At 38.0% G+C, this 13451-nt stretch overlaps 2 protein-coding genes across 2 annotated transcripts in view; both read right to left on the bottom strand.

Annotated features, from left to right (window-relative positions):
• Nucleotides 1-6778, bottom strand: part of LOC107654245 (transmembrane protein FAM155A-like) — a 63564-nt gene extending 56786 nt beyond the window's left edge. The window contains exons 1-2 of the mRNA XM_016441254.1: nt 6753-6778; nt 5445-6009 (exon numbers count right to left, since the gene is read on the bottom strand). Coding sequence (XP_016296740.1) covers nt 5445-6009; nt 6753-6778 — 591 coding nt within the window. The remainder of the gene's footprint in view (nt 1-5444; nt 6010-6752) is intronic.
• A 1581-nt stretch (nt 6779-8359) lies between these two features.
• Nucleotides 8360-13192, bottom strand: LOC107654268 (DNA ligase 4-like). Its single transcript, XM_016441290.1, has 2 exons — nt 12992-13192; nt 8360-11337 (listed from the first exon to the last, which is right to left on the bottom strand). The coding sequence occupies exon 2, from the start codon at nt 11323-11325 to the stop codon at nt 8593-8595; it is 2733 nt and encodes a 910-aa protein (XP_016296776.1). The 5' UTR covers nt 11326-11337; nt 12992-13192; the 3' UTR covers nt 8360-8592.
• Nucleotides 13193-13451: the final 259 nt, after the last annotated feature.

The following is a 13451-nucleotide window of genomic DNA, read 5'->3' as shown; positions in this document are numbered from 1 at the left end:
TACGCCTTCTTTCTTTGTGTGAACATTTGGGCGGCGTTATGCAAATCTTCCCACACAGTGACGTAGACATGTGGGGGCGTGTTTAAACGAGGTGTTTTAGGAGGGCGTGGACGAGTCTTAACTTTTATAAAGAATATATCTTTGGGTTTGAGACTTTAGTCTTTGCAACTTTAGGGTTCTTATCTATTCCCGAACAGCTTGTAACACTCCAAAGAGAAAGGAAAACTTGAAATCGCATTATATGACCCCTTTAAGCAGTATGAAATCCTGATTATTAGGTCATGTGAGCAGAAAGTTGTTAGTAGAGAACAACACTATTAAGTTTATTGAAGGGTTCAATTTACCAGAACCAATAGCACAAAAACAACACCATAGTGATTCTGGTTTGGACATAAAGTTGTTTTAACTATAACAATAAACAATTGCCATGTATTTCCAAGAAGGGAGCACCATGCTCACCTTCTCACTCATACAAATAATTTGGTACAAATAATCAACCTATAAGTGGTAAATGACAAAAAAATATCTAAACTTACATTCAGACAAATGTGATCATCCACAGAGAAAGATTTAGTAGTCACCAATTCTGTCCTCTGTAACTCTGGTTTTATATCAGTTTAGAAGTTTCATGCCAGGATGTGGATAAAGAAACTAGCCTTCTGATAGTCATCTTTTGCTGGCTAACACAAATAAAATCCCTGTTTAAATAACACAGTGAACAGTGATAGCCTTAATGAGACACAGAGGAGCACTGTCTGCACTTTCTAGAATAAAAAGAGTAGGAAAGCAAACAAAAAACGTCCCTTCGTAAACATGATAACAATGAAGGGGCTTCTGTTTTGTATAATTTGCATTTCAGATTTTCCAAACCCACTCCATGTGAAGCTCAGTGACAAGCAAATCCTGGATCCACTTACAGTTGGTTGAGTCAAATGAGCAAAGCACCCTGTTAAAGTAAATTAATTGTCATTATTTGATTCTGTCAGCATTCTTCAACCTATCTTCCATGTTCCACAAAAGAAAGAAAACCAGATGAGAACAATAAGAGCCTAGCCCATGTACCCTCACCGTGGCTGGGTTGAGGCGAGTCGAAGGCCCCCTTGTCTGGGAACGCAAAATGAGCTCCAGGGTCTGTATGGATAAACACTCTTAAGAAAAATGGTTCTAAACAGTACCGGAAAAGGGTTCTTCGGCTTGTAACAATAGCAGAAGCCTTTTTAGTGCTAAATAGAACCCTTTTTATAGGGTTCCATAAAGAACCATGCTTTGAAAATGCTATATAGGACCTTAATGGTGTTATAAATAACCTTTTTAATGATAGTTTATTTTCATTAATATTAGTATATTAACATATTTACATCATTATTAATATTATTTCTATATATTATTTATTAATATTGTTTTTTACTCCTCTATCTGCCTGGTATTACAATATCCTGTAGTGTCTATTAGGGTTTTACATAAAAACAACAACAACGTGTCAGTTAGGTACTTTTATTTTTTAATGACGTGAATTTGTGGCAAAAATGACAGTGCTCTAACAACAGTTATTAGCAGAATACATTCAAAAATAACAATTGACATTGAACATAAATAAATACTTGAAGTAAAACAAAATAGAAACTGAAAATAGTGAAATGAAGACCAAGTTTCTGTAAATACTGTATTTTCATAATCCTCTGTGATGCCTGTAAGTTCATCATTATGTGTATTTTGGTGTGATTGAGTGGCCGTTTCTCTCTGCAGATGACGAGGTTGTAGGATGTGGCATCATCTGAAATACACAATTTAGTTCAGAGTTACAATGCGTCTCCTTCCATTTGTTTTTGTAAAAACAAAACAAAAAAATTACCATTAATTAAATATTTGTGTTACTTAGTGGTGAAGAGGAGAAAAGTATCCTTAACTGAACAGGGCTGGTCACACTTACATGTTCTCTTAAACTGAAAAGAGAAAAATACATGATTTGTAAGAAACCAGTTACAATTTGAAAGTTAAAAATTATAGACATTTTAAGAAAGAAATCATTTACCTGCTGAGAGTGTGTTGACAGTCTGTGTAGTTGGATAGCTGAACTCCAGAAAATCAGTAGGCCTAATGATCCATCTTTTTTAGAGTGTAGCCTCTGTTAGTAATAAAAAGTATTTAAAAACTAACAATATGGATTATAAATTCAATGTCTCTGTTACTTATTTGGTGGAGAAGAGGAGTTTCCTCAGCCAGAGCTGCTCCCACTTATATGTGATCAAAAAAGAAGAGAAAAGAACATGTTTGTTTGAAAACCAGTTTTAAAGTTATATTTGTATTTAAATTTTAGAATGAAATCATTTACCTGTTACCAGAGTGTGTTGACAGTCTGTGTAGTTGGATCACTGAACTCCAGAAACTCAGCAATGAGGTGCTTTGACAGTTACAGATTTGAAAAACAAAAGGGTGAGAATAAAGAACCCTAAACCCTGACACAAAGAACCATTTCAGCATTAAAAGGGTTATTCAGGGTGCTATGGTTCTAAACAGAACTGGTTCTACATGTAAAGAACCTTTAAAGAACCATCTTTTTTTAGAGTGGTGAGGAAATTATGACAGAATTCACATTTTGGGGGGAACTATTGCTTTAATTTAGGAATACTGGATAGAGGATACAAAATGGAAAAATGTGGAAATCTATATGAGGAGATTATTCAATTACCAATTATTTAATTGTATTGCAATACAGGAAAATGTGTGCAACAGACAGAATGGTGATGTCCCAAAAATGAGACAACTTTAAAAGAGATGAACAAACAATTGTGCTAACCCTTGAGGGGATCATACCCTGCCAAGTGTACTAACACTATCTATGCTCTTAGAGGAATGTTGGGCTTGTCCTTATCTATTCTCAGTAAATAGGGTTTCATCCCAATAGCTATCAGTTCTATACCACAAGCCTTTCTCTATTGCCTATAAGAGCCAATCAGTGAAAATCACAAAGATCTACGCCAAGCATTCAGAACCTACATTAGGAGGTTTTCATCCACATTTCCAATTAAAATGTAATGAGGCCAGCATATATTCAACTCGCTACAGCAAGAAACAGCAGGTTTCACTGCTAGAATCTAATTATTTTGAATCACAGTGAGTGGAAAAGTCAGGGCAAGTAACAAAATGGACTTCTCGAAGTTATTCTGCATGATTAATTAAATACTTGACATAAGAGAACACACTGTAGTGTAAAAAAGAACATCAAAGGCATTCCACCTTTGAAGAAAAGTACTGTCCACTTTTGGTCTCTGAGACACTAAATGTGGTCCATGTTATCATTGATGTGATTGCTTTGTCACAGAACAGCCTAGCTGTAACACCAGTGAAACACTATTGAGTAAAACCTTCTTAGTTTATTCCTCTAATCGCTACCCCCTCCCTTCGTTCATTTGTTTGTTACCTATTTATAATGTCTGGTTTATTCATAGCAATTGAACTGAACCTTTAAAACATTTACACATAATACAAACCCATACACGCAAACAAAAGTAACAGTGTCTTCCACACTCCGATGCAGTGCAAGGAAGGTGCCGAATTAAATCAACCTGAAGGCTGATCCGGCTGTCAGAGACGGCGTGTCACAGTGATTACCCATCCTCTCAGTCTCTCTCTGTCTTCCTTTCTGTCTCTATCTCTCACTGCTTAATCACAGCTGGGACTGGCTATCCCTTGCAGCTGCTTGCCAGAGGCTCTGACTGACTCCTGCCACCTCCCTCTGCATTATGGCCTTCATTCACACTCACTGGTAGTTTATCAGGCTACGGTAACATGGTTCGACAGTTACGTTAACGCTTGAAAATGTCTGAGAAACAGAACAGTCCAAATATTCTACTACGTGCATCCTTTCCATTTGAAAGCCATAAAAAGCATTCGATATAAATGCACTGTAATGACACAATATATTCAGCTGTATTGTGCCAGCAATGATGAGCACTTCATGTTTTCCTGCACAGAAAGAAAATGCTGCAAAACAGTATACTGTAGACTTATCGTCCACAATAACACAAAAGACTCATTTGTGGTTACAGACCAGAATTTCTATCCTCAAACAATACTTTGCAAGCATTTAATAGAAATAATTGTTCTGTAGAGGCTGCTGCAGAGAGATTATATATGGGAGGTTTCTGAATAGCAATTCTGTGGCTGTCACTTTGCTAAGATATGGCGAAGGCAAAGAAAACATCATGCACAGGTGGCAGTATGAATTGTCCTGAAAAGAAATGTAACTCATCAAAAGGTTGAAATAAGCACACAGCCTCACTGTCAGCCTATATGAAATTGTGTTGATACTAACTACATTTACTATTATTTTGGACTAACAAAACAGCTTTTTTTCATGAAAGGCAACTTTAGGACTGCAGGTGTATCACAGATGCAAAGGTCCAATGTCACAACTGTCACTGGCAATGATGCTGTAAAAAAAATACAAATTGCTCATGTAATAACGTCCCCTGCATCAAAAGGCCTGCCCCTTTCATTGTAGAACTAAGCGTGTTTCAGCACCACGGACAGCGAGCACAGGACTCCGTGAGAAGCGGTCGAGTCCTGTGCCAAATGAACCAGTGAATAAGCAAAACACGCCACCCACTTATTCACCAGCTTATCTGTGCCTCCTTCATTTAAACGACAACTTACAAGCTCTCGGTAAATGTTTGACCATTAATTACGCAAAGCAACACACACGCGTAAAGAACACGGCCAGATCGCTTCCTTAACAGCACACAGCAACTATACACAGTGCCATTTTTTTCGTCGCCCAGGAGCAATCCATTTAAGATGACAGCGGGAGCTCGAAAATTAACCTTAATGTCAAGTTTATGGCGGTTAAGAGGGCAACCAGTTGCAGCGCGCGCAGAGTGCTGTGCAAACAAGACCAATGTGCGAGGGAAAATACTCTTGTGAGAGATTAGCCGAGAAAGCACCGCTGCCCTATTAGCGTTATTGAAATGTACTCAGTGTGGTGGACGTGAATGAACACCTGGCGGAGCAGCTCTATATTCAGTTCAGAGAGACGCACCTGCGCGCTATAGAATGACGCACGCACGTTGAAATATTTGCTGTGCGGCGTTTTGTGCATTGAGTAACCTTGGATCAGCAGCAACATGTAATTTCCTCCGTAAAATCAGACCAGAACAATGGATTTTGCGTTGATCGCTCTAGGAATAATTTGAGACAGCTGAAAAGGAAAAGTTTAAACGCCTGTCTGATTTTTCACCCTCCAACTGTCTCGGAAATGAAATGACTGCAAAGTTGGCACCACCAACAGATGCGAAATGCGGGAAAAAAACACGAATACAATATGAACAGCACTTTTCCCCCACAAAAAACATCACCGCGTTACTGTCACCAGTTACCATGACGACTGAGAACGAAGAGCCAACTCTATTCAGCGAAAACGAGAGATCCAGATCATAAAGCCCTACCTTGCATTCTTCCATGCACGTCCTTACTGAGTACACATCCGTCTCGTATTTGTCTGCCATCATCTCAAATTCCTCATATTTCTCCAGCGCGTGCAGGTCATAACGCTGGTACGCCTGAACGCACAGACTGCACCTGTTTAGGTCGCCGTCCACGATCACATTAAGGCTGCAGTTCAAATTGTCCGGACTTAACGATCCGTAAAGCAAATCCATAAGAGAGTACGAATTACAAAAGGAAAGGTACAAATCGCTTATGTTCATCCACCGCGTCCCCTCCGTTTGCGAAAGGCCCCTGCACAAGTGGTCAGCGTCGACAAAAGTGAAGCAGTTTTCAGACAAACCATCCGGCTGGCAAGTTTCTAGTTGCCACAAAGGTTTGGTAGAATTGACTACAAAAATAGCATCTTCATTTCTTCTGAGGCGGCTGTGTGTAGAAGGGAGGTCGGGTCTGTGGTTTGCGCTCATGTCCACTGAAGCTAACTTGTCTCGGGTCCTTGTCAGTTTGGCCTCGGCGCAGAACCACAGATGATCAGAAAGCAGAACGGTTAGAAATACCGTATGTGTGCTGAGATCATGGCATTAAAACGACAATAGCATTCAAGCTGAGCAGACACACAAAGCAAGGCTATAATTCACCAGGCTCTCAAATTATACAGTATGACTCATGTATAAGAATGTATACATGTTTTGTCACTCCATATATGATAAGCAGCATTGACTCATGCCAATAACACTGTCCACCTTACATAACTAAAGACAAATTGCTTTTGACAGGATCTTCCTTAAACATCCTGGACCAGTGGCTCTAAACTAACGTGTCACCAGAGGGAAGGCACACTCATTTGCAAGGCAAATTCACCATTTTTGAGTCAAGTTTTCTGGCTCTCAGTGGGGTGGGGTCGGGGGGGATGTGTTTATTTCAAATACATGCAGCCGTTTCCCACTGATTTGTTTCCAGGAAGCCCCAGGGTAATGGATCCTCTCTTATACCTTGTATAAACATCCAATTACTGCTGCTAACTGACTAAGACTTAACTGCTCAACGAAAGACTGGCCATCAGTAAAAAAAAATATGATATGCTTTTCTCTAGAAGAATAGGATATGGATATCATAACATCAAAACACAAATCAATGCTAATTAATCTTACCAACACCTTGATTTTCAATAAAATAATACTGCAAAGCCTATATCCTACACAACATTAGTGACTAACTTCAAAAAGCAGTCAAAGCTACTGCAGGCTGATATAAACTCATGATTTTTCTCTGACCTTTTCCATACAGGAAGCTTTCAACAGTGGGTGCACCAGCTAGCAGCCACTCTGGGACACATCTTCGGTCAGATTGAGATTCATATTACCTTCCAATGTCCTTGCATTTCTTGTCCAAAACCTGTAACAAGTTTTTGTTTTTCTTCTTTGGTAGTGTGCTTCACTCTCCCTAGATCTGCATGGCAGCGTGATTTCACACTCAAAGCTTATAATGTGTGTATGTGAAAGACAAAACACAAAGAGGCAATGAAGAATTTGCACAAAAAAACTTTTCTTCCCAGGGTTTTCTTTTCAGACTTTGTCTTTATTTGAAATCCCACACTCTGTCTGTACCTTTTTTATTTGATGAGGTAATGTCTATTCTTGTCTCTTAGACTGACCGTCTAAGATGTACAATAGCTTTGTGTGAAGAAGAAACTGATACTTCAAGTCATTATTTTCTAAAAATCGTGTTATCCATAACTCTGAGCTTGAGAAAACCAATAAACTACTCACAAACTCGTTGTATTGAAAAGAGAATAGACATTATACTATGACAATTTTCACTTTAAAGGTCTGGTTCACTTAAAAGATGTTGTCTATGGCTATACAGACTAGGGATTTCCAGACAGAAAGACTATATATATATATATATATATATATATACACAAAACAATGTTACAAAAGTTTTACCCGTCTGTGGAACAATAAACAATTCCCCTCCCTAAAACACATTACACGCTATTGTCTTAGGACCATTTCTGTCATGGCTCTGCAGCATAAATTTCCAAACCGAAGCACCTTCCCACACTAAATGTGGATTTCATAATTCAGTCCAAGCACATTATGCTTTCATTTTCAATGAGGGATGGATTTGTCACTCACAAGCTCACACCAATTACCTAGTGTAATATCCATATTACTCAAATGCAAATCTATCTTTACAATACCTAGACACACAGTTGAATGTGTTTGAGTGTGAAGCCTCAATCATTCTATTAGCACTCTGGAAATTAGATCTCTGGAAGCATTACAGTAACTCCCATTCCAAACAATTAGAGAGCTACAGCTCTCACACAATAAATTCAGTGTGCTTGACAAGCTGTTCAAATGGAACTTCAAGCTTGTCAGAAGCTCAATTTGTCTGACTGTAATGAGTCAAGTTAATGTACAAGAAAAACACTTTTGACAGCTTCAATTAAAATTCTGAATGCTTCTTTAAGAATCAAATTTAATGACACGTTATTTTGCATATAATTTCCATCTTAAGTAACTAATTGTACAGTAACATCAATGTAATTAATAGTGTGACATATAAAGGCTAAGATTCTTAACCATTATGTTATAACCACCCCATTTAATACAGTACATCCTATAATTTTGACATTTTTATTTAGAACAAAACACAGCGTAAGAAAAATAAAGGTTTTTTTTCCTCCAAAAGGCGTTGTTTCCACCTGTACAATTTTTCTCAGTGCTTTAAATCAAACTCCGTCTTACACTCTAAAAAATGCTGGGTTGTTTCAACCCAACTTTGGGTCAAATATGGACTAACCCAGCCGTTGGGTTAAATTTTTACATTAAATTTTTAACCCAAAAGTTGGGTTAGTCCATATTTGACCCAAAGCTGGGTTGAAACAACCCAGCATTTTTTAGAGTGTACTTAGTGCTTTAAATCAGAGACATATGACAAACTTTAAAAGGTACTGATGTACTTTCAACAGTAAATTATTCTCCTTATAATTCAAACGGTAATCCTTTCCAGTCCCATCATTTTATATATATTTTTAAATGGTTAACTTTAATGCAACTAATGGTTATCCAGTGTAGTTTATTACAGCTAGTATTAAAACACCACAATCTTCCAGTGTTATAGTTTGTGTAGTAGCCTTCATGGTTATATTAAGTAGTCAGTCTCATCCTCTACATGGCCTGCTTTGATAGAATCGGTCACCCAAGATTCTCGAACAATTTTGAACTTCTTAGCATAAAGTCGCCTCAACGTCTTCAAGCCCAGAGTTCTTCTTTCACTTTCTACTATGACATGCGAGATTCCTTCCTTCAGTTTCTCCACAACAGTACCACCATGGAATCGGAATTCTAAGGCACACGTGTCCAAACTTGTACCCCGTATGATGGTTTTGGGATCTCCAAGGTCAGCACACCGGTCAAAGTAAGCAGTGCAAGGCCTAAAAATGCTAGTGGGCAAGTCATCCCAGGCATTCTCTGCTTCTATCTGTGCCACAGACGAACACTCAGCTTCTGTGGGGCCTATCCTTTCAAAGACTTCCCTCAGCTGTTGTTCATCAGTGTCAACATAATAACTGTCTCCATACCGATCATACTCTTTAGCGAAGTGGTTCCTGGTGGAAGGTGACATGTGGATCATGTGACGTGGTTGCCAGGGTATAACCTGCTTATTTTCCAGACACTCCAGCAGCCAAGTAGCCCACACCACATCATGTTGGTCTGAGGAGATGAGGTTCTTTACTCTCATGTTGTGCGCAGCTGCAATCACACAGTACGTGTCTTTCCCAGGGTTCTGCACAACAATGCCTCCACAACGGGCCACAACTTTCTCAAGCTCTGCCTTGGAATATTCATCATTGCCATTTATCACACAAAACTCCACATCTTCAAACATATCCATCTCTTTGGTGACCGCTGATAAATCCTGAGATTTAAAGTGGTCAATGACTCCGATTGTCTTCTTGGGCTTGGCTACGAACTTGTGCTTCTTCTTTTCAGGCTGGTCCTCTTGGATATGTAGATGTCTGGAAGCCAGCTTTCCAGAAGCTCTGGAGCGGAACTGGCTCAGTTCAGCCAAGGTCATGCACTCATACCACTCTTTGTCTTCTCTGATTCTTTCTATTCTGGGGAAGCGTAATGTGCAGTTGGTCTTATACATTTCACTAGAGACGATCTCTGCCGCTTTGACTTGTATGATCACTGAGTTGCGTGGTTCTATGTAAACCTCTGGTTTTTCTGTTCCACACAAGATGGCAGCTGGAGGATTATTTCTGTTGTAAACTTTCCAATGTTTGGCCAACTTCAGACCAAGATCGTACAGTTCTTTCATAGTGTAGCCTGATCCAATGCGGCAGAGGGTGTGGAACACTGTGGGCTTCTCCCCTGGACTCGGCACCTCTGCTACCGCACACAGAAAATGAGAGAGCATCCCGCTTCTCCTGCCTTTACCCCAGTAGCCTCCCACTATCAGCAGATCAAGTTCATCCATCAGACCATCTACATATTCAGGCTTAATTTTCACCCATCCTTCGCCCCGTTTATCTGGTTTGTAGATGGACATGGGATCCTTAACCATAATCCCCTCGTCCAGATTGTCAATGGCCTCATTGAGAGAATTCACCACTTCTTGCATGGTTTTGCCTTCAGATTTTGTGACCAACTGGATACGACCTTTGATCGGTGTGAAGACAGTCTCAAGAATTTCGTAGCGCTTCTTGAGAGGCTCATTTGCAAACTTCTGATTGTTTACTAACAAGACATCAAATACACAAAAGCAGGTTTGCAAATCAGAGTCATCCATCAGCCTTTTAATATCAAACTTACTGCCCTTCTGCATGAAGGTCTCAGTTGTGGGGTTATAAGCCATCATCTCTCCATCCAATATGCAGTTTACCACATGAGGTTTGAAGACGTTGTGAATGTATGGAGTGAGGGAGCCCTCTAGTGGAGAGGCCCCAAACTGTTGTGTGTACTCATAAGAGTTCCTGGTATAGTATTTGTAAACATCTCCAGCTTTGTGCAGCTGAATGCGTTCACCATCAAACTTAGTCTCAATATAGAATGTCCGGTTGCCCATTTGCTTCTCTATCTGTCTGATGTTGGCAACAGCAGCCAGCATTGGTTTAAAAGCAGAAAACAGATCGATGGAGACCTCACTGAGGGACACAGATGGATCATGAAGTTGTCGGCTGACTTTATTCAGATCTGTGGTGACATTGTAGAGTTCTGGTGCATCTGGATGGAAAACCTGAAGTACTGTCTCCTTGCTAATGCCAAGTTTCATGTCCTTGAGGATCATTCTAATGAGCCACTTCTGTTCCAAAGCTGAACTCTGGGTTATCAGATGCAAAAGGCTTTTCTTCACTTGATCCTTCTGTTTGCTGGCATTGTTGATAGCTACGGAATCCAAGAAGTCATTGACTTCTTTAATGCTTAAATTCCCCTGACTTGTACACCTTTTTTTCAGGACGAAGTAGGCCATAAGGGCAAAGTCACCTGCTTCTCCTTGACTTGTGGTTGGAGTTCTATAATTTAGGAGTTTGTTTGCGTCAGGTCCATTTTTAGGCAGGCCTAAAACTTCAATATATAGTTTGGCAAGCATGTTTTCTTTTATACCATAAGCCATTCGCTCTCGTTCAAATTGAGGCACAATAAGACGCATGGCTGCGTAAAATGAATCTGTGGTATTGGAATTGTCCTTGTGAAGCGCTGCATGGAAGTTCCTCCAAGAATCAATAAAATCCTTTAGAATTTTGCCTTTGTCTGGTCGGAGTTTGGTCTTTTGGATGTTCTCCAGAACTGTGCAGAGGTCGATGAACGGAACTTGTGCAGCAACAGCCGTCTGTGGTGTGGCATCACTTTTTGAGGCACCTTCCATCATTGCAGAGGACACCTGAGGGAAAAACCATAGCAGAGTTTATCTAAAGAGTTTTGATTCATGTGCTTTTTACTAGAAATATAAATAATGTAAATGTAAATATAAAAATATGCTAGTAAATAATTCCTTATATATGGAAATGTAATATATGACATATATATGTTACCTACATGGAGATATAGTGGGTACGGAAAGTATTCAGACCCCCTTAAATTTTTCACTTCAGTTTTTCTTTTTTAATAAATCTGCAAAAATGTCAACAATTCTGTGTTTTTCTGTCAATATGGGGTGCTGTGTGTACATTAATGAGGAAAAAAAATTAACAAATGATTTTAGCAAATGGCTGCAATATAACAAAGAGTGAAAAATTTAAGGGGGTCTGAATACTTTCCGTACCCACTGTATATAATTTTCACATATGTACATTATCCTTAATTTGATTATGTACATATGCTAATAATACCTATATGATGATTTTTATATGGTAATAATAGCAACCATATGTCAACAATATATAGTTATATACGTAACTTTATCAAAATAATACACAAAAAATATGTATGTTTATATTAAATACATTTCTATTTTTTATATGTACTTACTTAACATCAACATGTAGGCCTATTGACAGGTTTTAGGATGGATATACATGTACATGACAAATAAATATGTCCAAAAATGTATTACACACACATAAACACATATATTGTATGAGCTAGATATTATATGCTAATATATGAAACTGCCCCAATGTCTAATCAGTAATATATTGTGTCACTCTAACCTAAATACATTAAGCAGACCATTACACTCATTCACATACTGAGCTTTTTTCTTTTTTTTTTACACAAAGTATAACTAATCCTTTTCTTTCTTAAATGGAATACTCATTTCTAATAGGTTTCCAATATTTTTTGCTTTACAGAAATGTAACATATGTACATGGGCTTGAAGCATTCCTTTCACTGTATATGACTGATTAATTTTCCTTGAGGATCAGTAATATATGTGACCCTGGAGCACAAAACCAGTCTTAAGTCGCTGGGGTATGTTTGTAGCAATAGTCAAAATACATTGTATGGGTCAAAATTATCGATTTTTCTTTTATGCCAAAAATCATTAGGATATTAAGTAAAGATCATGTTCCATAAAGATATTTTGTAAATTTCCTACTGTAAATATATTAAAACTTAATTTTTTATTAGTAATATGCATTGCTAATACTTCATTTGGACAACTTTAAAGGCGATTTTCTCAATATTTTGAATTTGTGCACCCTCAGATTCCAGATATTCAAATAGTTGATTGCGAAAAATTGACCCTTATGACTGGTTTTGTGGTCCAGGGTCACATATTGTGTCACTCTAACCTAAAAACATAAGCAGACCATTACACTCATACTGAGATAATTTTTTTTTACACAAAGTATAACGAATCATTTTCTTTCTTAAGCGGAATACTAACGGAATACGTTCACAATGAAAATAACATAGCATATTTTAAAGCAACGACAATATATTTTAATAAATAATTAAAATAAATTGAAGTAAAAGTGGTGTAATATTAATAGGCAAATGATCGCATTTAAAGATTTGGTAAACATTCAAACGCGTCATTTTGCCAAATAAAAAATATTTACATAGTAGACGACATAACATCAAATATTTACCTTTGAACGAAGACTTGCAATAACGTACTTCTGAAACGGGAGTCAGTTCAAGTCAACTTCCGTGTTATTTAAATGATGTTTATCAATATATTTTATAAACAATTTCCGGATTTATCCGCATATAATGTGATTTATTTAGCTTATCGTTCATGCTATGTTATTTATGCATGCAACGAATCTTATACATTTCAACTGTCTACAGCGACTGTCAGGAAGTGTTTTAATATAACGCAAGGCAGTTACTTCTTCTCCTGGTTTAATGGACACTCACTCACAAAGAACATTACCGCCACCTACAGTACATTAACTAAACTGAACAAAGATCTTAAAGATCCAGGGGTTACAATGGGTTAAAAAAAACATTAACTGTAGTAAAACTGTAGTTTTAGTACTTTTTTCGTTTTTAGTACTACAACAATTTTTTTTTTGTTTTTAGTACTACAACGACAACAGTCATAGA

Source organism: Sinocyclocheilus anshuiensis, unplaced genomic scaffold (genome assembly GCF_001515605.1).
Source record: "Sinocyclocheilus anshuiensis isolate Anshui unplaced genomic scaffold, SAMN03320099.WGS_v1.1 scaffold551, whole genome shotgun sequence".
Taxonomy (NCBI): domain Eukaryota; kingdom Metazoa; phylum Chordata; class Actinopteri; order Cypriniformes; family Cyprinidae; genus Sinocyclocheilus; species Sinocyclocheilus anshuiensis.
This window is presented reverse-complemented; position numbering and strand designations above follow the sequence as displayed.

Bases quoted from the DNA above. Each gene is read 5' to 3' on its own strand.
- LOC107654268 (XM_016441290.1), bottom strand. From the start codon at position 11,325: ATGATGGAAGGTGCCTCAAAAAGTGATGCCACACCACAGACGGCTGTT.